This window comes from Typopeltis vanoorti, chromosome 1 (genome assembly GCF_054136105.1).
Source record: "Typopeltis vanoorti isolate ZY-2024b chromosome 1, IOZ_Tvanoo_1.0, whole genome shotgun sequence".
NCBI lineage: Eukaryota > Metazoa > Arthropoda > Arachnida > Uropygi > Thelyphonidae > Typopeltis > Typopeltis vanoorti.
In genome coordinates this window covers 82,563,709-82,573,859 of record NC_143549.1, presented here as the reverse complement: position 1 = coordinate 82,573,859, position 10,151 = coordinate 82,563,709, and the positions used below count along the sequence as shown (strand labels likewise).

At 33.6% G+C, this 10,151-nt stretch overlaps 1 protein-coding gene across 2 annotated transcripts; it reads left to right on the top strand.

Annotated features, from left to right (window-relative positions):
- Positions 1-2,249: 2,249 nt before the first annotated feature.
- Positions 2,250-10,151, top strand: LOC150110158 (peptidoglycan recognition protein 1-like). 2 transcript variants are annotated; one of them, XM_090391752.1, is made up of 5 exons: positions 2,250-2,322; positions 2,708-2,791; positions 2,904-3,089; positions 8,601-8,806; positions 9,905-10,151. In XM_090391752.1, exons 2-5 carry the CDS (start codon positions 2,731-2,733, stop codon positions 10,049-10,051), a joined length of 600 nt encoding a protein of 199 aa, XP_090247878.1. In that variant the 5' UTR covers positions 2,250-2,322; positions 2,708-2,730; the 3' UTR covers positions 10,052-10,151. The 2 variants fall into 2 exon arrangements, with proteins under 2 accessions (XP_090247878.1, XP_090247871.1); XM_090391745.1 differs by lacking the exon at positions 2,250-2,322 and having other exon boundaries at positions 2,622-2,791.

The following is a 10,151-nucleotide window of genomic DNA, read 5'->3' as shown; positions in this document are numbered from 1 at the left end:
AGGAATAAGGGATGTACGAATTCGTCACCAATACGCGAAATCACTCGCTTTCTGTCGCTGTATTTTTCAACTGTTATACAAGCAAAATGGTTATCACTTTAAAAACTAGAATGTTCATAAAAGAAAAGCAAATGTTCCGATGTCTAATGATAAATAAACTCATGCCAGGAGACGGATTGATTTCCCTATGCCGCTATTAACATGACAACTTTTATTTCTAAATGCGTTACTTAACACCCCCCCCCCCCCAAAAAAAAACGAATCTAGTACTTTAGATCAGTGCTTCCCAAACTTATAAACTTATAAATGTAAAGGCCCCCTTTGGAAAAAATTAAAATATTTCATGGCCCCCCATCGACAAAAAATCGTAATATATAGCAATAATACACCTATATTATTATATTTATTGTATTTATATTCAACTTTATATTCAAGATTTTGTGTTTGTTAGCTTTTTTTTCTTTTGTGCTTCTTATCAATTCCTTTTAAATGAAACTTATATGAATAAGCCTACATTTACTAATATTCATTAAGCGCCGAAATACACAAGAAGCAAAATTTGTGAACCAGCACCAATGCGTGATTTTTTTCCATTAAAATATAAAAAATAGCAAAAAGAAATAATAAATCATAAAAATTAAATACGTTTCTTTTAAAATTAAAAACGTCTACTTAGTCTTAAAACATTTTATACTTGTTTTCATTATTTCACGCCCCCCTTAACAAAACTTACGGCTCCGATGGGGGCTGCTGCCCACAGTTTGGGAAGCGCTGCGTTAGAAGACATCTTCCTTTAAGCAGCCATTTTGTTTGCGTCGTGAATACAGAACTACTTTAAAAGTAAAAGAAAAATGGCTCCTTTAGCCGAAAAAATTATACTTACCCTTGTCGTATTATGTTTGATTTGTTACTACTTCTAAAGTAGCTTTAGTAATTTTAGCATTAATTATTATTATCATTAGTAGTATTATATTTACATGACACCTCCAAGAACTCATCGCGGGAGGACGCTCTCCACAACTGCACTATCCACCATCAACAAACAATGAACGCCATCTACCGCCAATGACAACATTTTTGTCTATAAAATACGTGTTAGCCGATTTGCATGCTGAATAGAAATCCCACGAAACGTCCTATATTTGAAAGATTCAAAACTGCTGCAACTGTAATATAACTGCTTCCTAGCATGCACGATACATGCTTATAAGAATACTGTAAAATGCTAAACTTTCGTCCTCTTTATAAAGTAAAAATAGACTGCATTTTTTCCAGGCAGTTTTTATTTATATTGAAGAAAATAAAGTTTGAATGTATTTATTTATTATATTTTTTACAAATATAAATAAATATTTTCTACACTTAATTAAGAATTATATACAAGAATAATTTTACTTAAGTTTATCAAAACGGTCTTGGAAATTGTATTGAAAATACAATTTCCAAACTTTTTTCAAACTGAATATCAGTTTGAAAAAAAAGTATATTTTTACTCAAAATATATTTTTTTGATTATGAAGAAACCTTTCTTTATTATGTAAACATCGCGATGATCATATTTCAAGATGTAGATGATTTTCATCGATCGGTGTGAAACCACCATCAGCCTGATTATCGGACGCCTACAGTTGCCAACATGAAATGTATCGTGTTAAATCTTTAGAGTAGGATATTCGGAATTATTTTCATTTGTTTCATAGTACTTTTCCGAATAAACAGTAAAAATATTTCTATTAATAAAAATAGAACTGCTTTTTTGATTAACTTTGTCTTGATCCTAGTATTAGCATAACATAACTATGAGGCAGCACGCACACCGTAATTGACATTTAAATATCAACAGCCGTCGGAGATCAACCTGGTTATCGTGTTTTCTCTCGATAACGGAAACCATTTTGTAAATCTTCCTATCGCACGTGCAATGGGTTTGCCCCACGATTCTCATCCCCGGAAGAAAGGCCTGTACTTCCGGTTGCTTAATCTATACAAAAAAAATGTACCGTTTATTTCGTAAAATTTGGTGTTAAAGGGATCATCAAGGTAATACTTTTTTTTTCCTGCTTATTATTAATTTTTTTTTCCCTTGATAAACAGGTTCGGCAAGGGTTAGAGACACGGGGATTTCCGTATCATCCGAAGTCTCCTTTGATATCGTAAGGCTTGATTATCCAATCAAGCTTAATCAACTTCTAGGTTTATCCTTAGTACGTGGGATCCACAACACATGTACGCAGTATGTATAAATACGTAAAGCTCTTCATCCTCCCAGTCTATTTTATTTATTAGCAACTTCTACAAGTGCGATTTTTTTGTTTCTCCTAGGTAAGAAGATAAATTTTTACTACAGAGATTTATTCCGATACTACCTATACTATGTTAATATTATTTTCACTTATAAACATCTTAAACGCAGTTGTTGAAATGCATTTTTAAATGGCTGATAATTTTACGTCGGTGGAAATAATAATAGATTGGTACACATCACCGCGTCTTTTAACAACCTCCTCTTATGTTGTAGTCAGAATGTGTGCTCATACCTTTACCTTATTTCCCCCCTTTTTTTATCAGTTTCCCTATATTACACATGGGACAATACAAATAATATTCTTGCAAATGTTTAGTGTAAAACGTCAGACAGAGAAGTGGATAGTGTTTGAAAAGTAGGGCTTTTTATTAAGAGACCTGACGAAATTCATTTATATTTCAGGTGAAGAGACGTTTCAGTAAGATATGAAACGAATAATGTATCTATGTGCCGTGCTATTTATGCTTGACATGAACATTTCTGAAGGTAAGTGACATTAATTATTTTACATAACGGCTGACAGTTATATGCAAACAATTATATACGTGCGTGTATGTGGGTCAGTGTATTCATTACTGAGCATGTTTCGTTTTTACAGTGTTCAGCACTCTTGATTTTGTCAGCAGAGAAGAATGGCATGCCAGACCTCCGAAGGCTATAGTGAACATGACTCTTCCAGTCCCCCATGTGTTCATTCATCATACTGCAATGGCGGAATGCTTCTCTTTAGAAGCCTGTTCGGAAGAGATGAGAGTTATACAGAATCTTCACCTTGATGACAGAGGTAAGCATCACAGAAAATACGTTTATATAATACTGCCGTGACACAAGCGACAGTTGCGATCATCATCACGTTTTAAAAATAGATATTTATGGATTTAGAAGGTTAAAATCACAAATGCATTTCTTTAGAACGACTTGCGGCACAAACGTATGTAAAGGGCAAGGAAGAATAATTTTATCTAGATGTTTCTGGAGAGATTGATTTAACTAGTCTAAGACATTTTTTCCGTAATAGGAAATTTTGTTGTTGTTGTTACGCTGGGTTATGTGTAGTAATTGCATCTGGCCAGTTTGCCCTGTTTTACGAGATGAAAAACCAGAGTATGAAGGATAATATTTACCTCAGACATATTCAAACGTGCGTGATGTGTAGTTCGGATAGAAATTAAATAAATAGATAAAATCTGATCAATAAAAAAAAGATCCCATTTCAACAACACTTTTTTTTGTAACTTACGTAATGTCATTGATTTTTCCTTTAAAAATGAAGAGGAAAAACCAGAGAAATTTGCCGCATTTAAACATCTGGTTTGGGAAAGAAAACCACTCGAGTAAGTTCCCAACACGCAGTTTTTTATTATTATTATTATTATTACACATCAATAAAGAGAGAAGTCTCGAATATAATCCACATGCTCAGCAGGATTTTATTTATTTAAAAAATGAATAAAAAACAATGATGCTACTCCTATTAACTTAGACAATACATTTCAATTAGAGCTCTAAAGTTCAGCAAAAAGTGATTTTTTTTAAAATTTTATTCTTGTGGGGTCCCTCCCGTGTCTCGACCACCCCTTTGGGACTGGTTGAGCTCTCTTAATGAAGGATTAAGCATGTATTTTTGACTCTAGCAGCGCGTGTGTATAGGGCTGGTCTCCTGTTCTGAGGGACGAAAAACTCAAGTTTCCGGGTAAAAAAAAATCCCGTATACCTCCGTAGGAGAGCGGCTAACTCACCTTTAATCGAAAGTGACCAGATAAAGGCTCCTCACGTCATGGACGGGAATCGAACCCAGTTTTTTCCAACCAAAGGTCTTCGTCTGTACTTACTGAGCTACGAAGGCTCTACACCAGAGTGTCAAACTGGCGGGTCGCGTGCGGCCCCGAAAGCAATTTCGTTCGGCCTCCGACGCCTCAAGGAAATATTAAAAAAAAGGATGATTGCTTTTTATAATAAAACAGAAATACCGTATTTACTCGAATATAAACCGCCCTCGCATATGATTCACACCCCTGTACCCTGATTTTACTTTATGAAAAAAGAATTAAAAATGTTTTGCATGTACTGTACATTGCACACGAAAATAAAGTTTAACTACTTTCACATCGGAACAATAACTCGCTCCTCACGGTAAACACCATGCCTTTCCAACTGCAATTAGAGAAAACTGGTATAAAATCGGCACTAACTAATGAATCACATGTCCCCTCCCACATTAACCATGCTGTTTAGACTTAACCAAAACCATATGTTTCACCAGCAAACAGCAAACACAGTATCTAACTAAAATCTGTTTTTTTTTAGTTAGGTGTGTGTGTGTGTGTGTGTGTGTGTGTGTGTGTGTGTGTGTGTGTGTGTGTGTGTGTGTGTGTGTGTGTGTGTGTGTGTGTGTGTGTGTGTGTGTGTGTGTGTGTGTGTGTGTGTGCCCACACTAACTCAAGCACAAAGCTGCAATAAAATTCGTAAACGTGTTAAAACTAATTCATATAGAGTGAATGTTGTTAAGACAGTTTCAGATATTATGCAATTTGGTTGAAGAGAATTAGCGTTTCAGATCAAAAATGTCGGCTTGACTTTGTGTTTTGGTAACGCGATCTTTTGATAATACCGCATCATTCATATCCACATCTTCATAGCTGTTCTATCTCTATTGGCCTACCATTGCTGCCTATTTCACGTCTGCTTTAACTTCTCAAGAATTCGTGAAGGGTGTTCATTACGTATCTAAAATCTTGTAAATTACTTGTAATTTTTACTTGGAATAATGGGAAAGAAGATGACGCTATTTGGATAGATGACTTAGACAATGCACACAAGGGAATCACTCTCGAGGCCGGAAGTAGCTATAACGAAGAGGAGATACTTGGTAAGTCATCCCCATTTTCAGTTTTTTTTTTCTGAAAACTCTGTTTCTAAAATTCTGCAAACTCTGAAAACTCTGTTTCTAAAAATCCCCGCATATATCTCACACCATGATTTTTTAGCTCTAATTTTGAGGGGGGAAAGTGCGAGTTATATTTGAGTAAATACCGTATCGATATATTCGTTTTCATACGAAATTTATAGTTACAATATGGTTGCAACGACCTGCTATAATATAATTGCAGTAATAAAAATTTATAACGCATTTTCAATGTTAGATCCGATCCTAATCAATCGTAAACTATATTTATGCTTTCATTATTGATTTACAGCACGGTGCGGAAAGCGTACTGAAAAAGTTAAATTCTATTGGCTACCAGCTGTTCACATGATGCGCAGCATACACACTCATGGGAATTCAGCTATGAGTTTATAATTGCCTGCTACAGTCAATCAGTGATCTTTGAAGTCAGTGCGCCGAACACGATTCAACGACAATCCAGCAGTGAGAGAATCCCTCTTATTATTATTTTTTATTTTTATTCGCAATAGTATCGTGCACTGCTCTACAGTTTTGTGCGGTTTTATTCAAACATTTTTATAAAAATTGTTAATAATATTAATACTATATTTATTCTCCGAGGCAATGTCGCTTTCCAAGCCAACAAGAAAAAGAAAAATTGCTGATGAGAGGCGAACATTTCAAGAAAAATGGGAATTAAATTACTTCTGCACTGAAACAAAGAACAAAATTGTGTGCATTATTTGTAACGAAACAATTAGTGTCGCCAACGAATATAATATAAAAAGGCACTACGATAAAATTCATAAAGAACAATATTCACGCGTTGAGGGTAAACTCAGAGAAGAAAAATTAACTATGAAGAATTCACTTCAACGTCAACAACAAGTATTTTTAAAAATTATGAAAGATAATGAATCAGCAGTGAGAGCCAGTTATGAAATCAGCTGTTTATTGGCGAAACATTCCAAACCTTTTAGTGACAGTTCCTTGGTTAAGGAATGCATGATAAAAGCATCCGAAAACGTATGTCCCAAAATATGTGCAAGTATTTCGCAATATTTCTTCGTCCAGAAATACTGTGATCGAAAGAATAACCGAAATGGCAGATAATCTGCGTGACCAGTTGCAAGAAATATCCGCAAACGTACGGTGCTTTTCAAATGCACTTGACGAAAGTTTCGATATTCACGACGTGGCTCAAGTTGCTTTGTTCCTTCGGGTTTGCGACAACAATATGAATATCAATGAAGAGTTCTTGGAAATGATTCCCATTCATGGAACCACTACACAGGAAAATATTTTTGACGTCGTGTGGTTAATTTTTGCAAAATATCAACTTCCTCTGAATAGGCTCGGAGCAGTGACAACCGATGGTGCTCCAGCAATGAGAAGCAAAAATAAAGTTTTGTGTCAAGACTTGCAGCAAAGTTAAAGGAAATGTATCCAGACATTCCAAAACTGCAATCTTTCCAGTGCATTATTCATCAGCAGGTCCTTTTGCTCCAAAATGTTGGAAATGAACAGCGTACTTAAACCTGTGACAAATACCGTGAACCTCACCGATCCAGAGATCTCAATCACCGCCAGTTTGCATAATTTCTAAAAGACTTTGGAGAGTGAATTTGAAGGGCTACCTTATTACCAGAGATTCGTGGTTATCTTGTCATAAGGTTCTAAAGAGATTTTATTTTTTATTTTTAGGGAGATAAAATTATTCCGAGAAATTTAAAATCATTATGGTGCATTTCTTAATGATCAGACAAGGGTACAATATCTGGCATTCTTAGTTGATATTACTGGATATTACTGGACATTTCAATGATTTAAATGTCAAACTTCAGGGGAAAGGCCAGTTAATAACACACATGTATGATGCACTTGCAAGTTTTAGATGTAAGTTAGTTTTGTTTCAAAATCATTTAAAAGAGAATATTCTAAATTACTTTCCTATTTGTGAACAGTTGAACAATAAGAATCAGAGTTTTACCTTTTCTCAATATTGTCCCAAACTAGAAAAGATAAAAGAAGAATTTGATAGGCGATTTAAAGATTTTAAGGAGCAAGAAGAAGTTTTTCCGCTTTTTACGGACCCTTTTTCCTTTAATTTCGAAAAAGCTCCTATTTGTATTCAAATGGAATTTATTGATTTCCAAACTGATTCCATTCTTAAAGCGAAATACCAAGACGTTGGTGTACCAAAAATACACAGTTATTTAGGTCAAAAATATCCGGAAATAAAAACGTTTGCAGCAAATATTCTATGTTATTTTGGAAGCACCTATTTATGTGAAAAATTATTCTCATGTATGAAAGATAACAAAACAGCCCACAGATCAAGATTAACCGCCGTCAACCTTTCTGCCATAATGAAGGTCGTATGCTCACAATCTTTGAGTCCAAATTTTGACAGGCTGGTTAATAATAAACCTTGTCAAGTGTCGGAATATATATATATATATATATATATTTTTTTTTTTTAACCCGTAAATATTATAATTTTCCCCAAAAATATTTTCAGTAACATTTAAAAATTCATTTAAAAATTCAAAATATAGGCTCCCTGCCAAAAAAAAAAAAAAATAGAAGTATTTTATTTCAACGCAAACACAAAAAATTTCAAACTTACAGGACGCTCTGTAAATGTTTGTAATGGTTATTAATGAGAGTTTATACTTTTTTTTTTAGAATGTATAAATACCTAAATATTTGCTTTATTTAAATAAAATTTAATTTCGTTTTAATTTGGATTAAATGCTATCTATTGTAAATATTAATATAACAAAAATATTCTTTATGTTATTTTTTTTTTGAGTTGTCATAATCATTATACTATTGTTTTATGTCTTGTAATGCTTAGAATAAATAAAATTTGTGTTATTAATTTTCCAATTTATTTATACTCATTTATTCACTTCCCTTCGATTCTAATTAGTGCAGGTATTTTTAGTCAAAATTGTTTTGCGGCCCACTTGAGATACAGTTTTATAGCAAATGGCCCGCAGTCCAATTTCAGTTTGACACTCTGCTCTACACGGATAAAATGCTTTAATCATTGAAATGAAGGATTTCATACCGTTAAAGAAATGTGTTCTCTTCTTTTTTCAGGTTTCTCATAATTTTTTAATGAAAAAAAATTAAATATGAATTACAACTCAGTAGTCCTTCGTTTTTTACTTTCAGAAATGTCCTGCTCTATTTCATCAAGAAATAACTTCGATATATTTAATTATTATCCATTTAATAATTAATATTATCAATATTATATGAACATTATTAAATACTTAAGATTAACATTAAATAATCAATATTAATTAATATTATAATTTGGCAGAATCGATTTTTTTTTTTTTTTTTTTTTGATAAGCTGAATGCGATCAACTGATTTTCTTTTTCTTTTTTTATTAGGATGGTTTGATATTGGTTACCAGTTTTTGATTGGTGGAGATGCTAGAGTTTATGTAGGAAGAGGTTGGTATAGAGAGGGTGCTCACACGCCACACTACAACAACAAGTCTTACGGTATATCACTAATGGGAAATTATATGGAAAAACTACCAAGTGAGGCTATGTTGAATGCTACAAAAGAACTTATTCAGTATGGCTTAGATCAGGTAAATTTATTACTCGAATGGTATACGTTTGTACAATTTTGTACATAATTTTTTTAAAAAAAGTCTAGTCAGATTTTCTTTAAGTTTTTGGTATATTTTTTCCATAATAATAAAATTAGGGATGATAAAGTTAACGTTGCTCAACCTGTCTTTCATTAGCAAGTCTCGGCTGTTTATCATTTTTTTTTTATTTCGAGTAAACAAAATCGCCGATACCGACTGAGCAGATGGCTCCTGACTATATGAGAAATACAACTGAAAGATACAGCAAATACATATTCACTAAAGATGGAAGTTATATCTAAGATATCGAACATCAAGTAAATAAATGAGACCTTGTGTCCAGACAGGTGTGAATAAGGATAATTTTTTAATGCAAGTCTCACCCACAACAGTGTAAATTTATAGTACATTAGTACCGGGCAGGTCGAAAGGTAAAAAATGTATTATCCACACGAATACATTCACTAACATCCATTCCCACGACGGGACTCGAACTCACAACTTGTTGATTGGACAGGCAATAAATTGCATTTCTCACTTAGGATACTGTTAACATTTTCAATTGATGATTGTTATCAAATAATCATTCATTTATTCTTACTATCTTAAATAAAATTCATTTTACTTGATATTCCTTCTGAATACAGTAATAGAGAGACTGCATCAGTGTGTGTGTGTGGGGGGGGGGTAGGTTGGTGGATGGGAAGGTCATTCGTCGAAGTCTTTAAAAAGAGATCCCTCACGCTGACGCCGTGGAAAACTATGCTATCTGTGAACTTATTAAAATGTTATAAAGACAGCTGGAGATTGGGAATATTTTCCAGCAATAAATAATGAGTTTTTCGAAGAAGTTTATTTACAAGCGACTCTGAAAAGTAGCTCCTTCTGTTACTAACGATCGACTCATGTCAAACATTCTCCCAAACAGCACAGGTAGGCTGAGGATCACTAATGATGTTTAACCTTGTCAAGTCTAGGTTACTAGTACCGCTTTTTAATTCAAAAGGGACTTTAATTTTCCACAGGTGTTTAATATTAGTTATTTATCATTAATGAATGTACTCGAGTCTAAAATGTCTTCTTTCATTTTTCTAGGGTTACATTGACTCAAACTATACACTTCATGGTCACAGAGACGCCAGATGCACTCTATGTCCAGGAGACCAGCTGTACGAGGTCATCAACAAGTGGACTCGGTTTATAGGAGGACCCCTACCAGATTATTATTGTAAATCCTCTTGAAAAACTAATAATTTGTGATGTGAATCCTCTTGAAAAACAGATAATTTGTGATGTGAATCCTCTTGAAAAACAGATAATTTGTGAATAACAAAATAAGTAA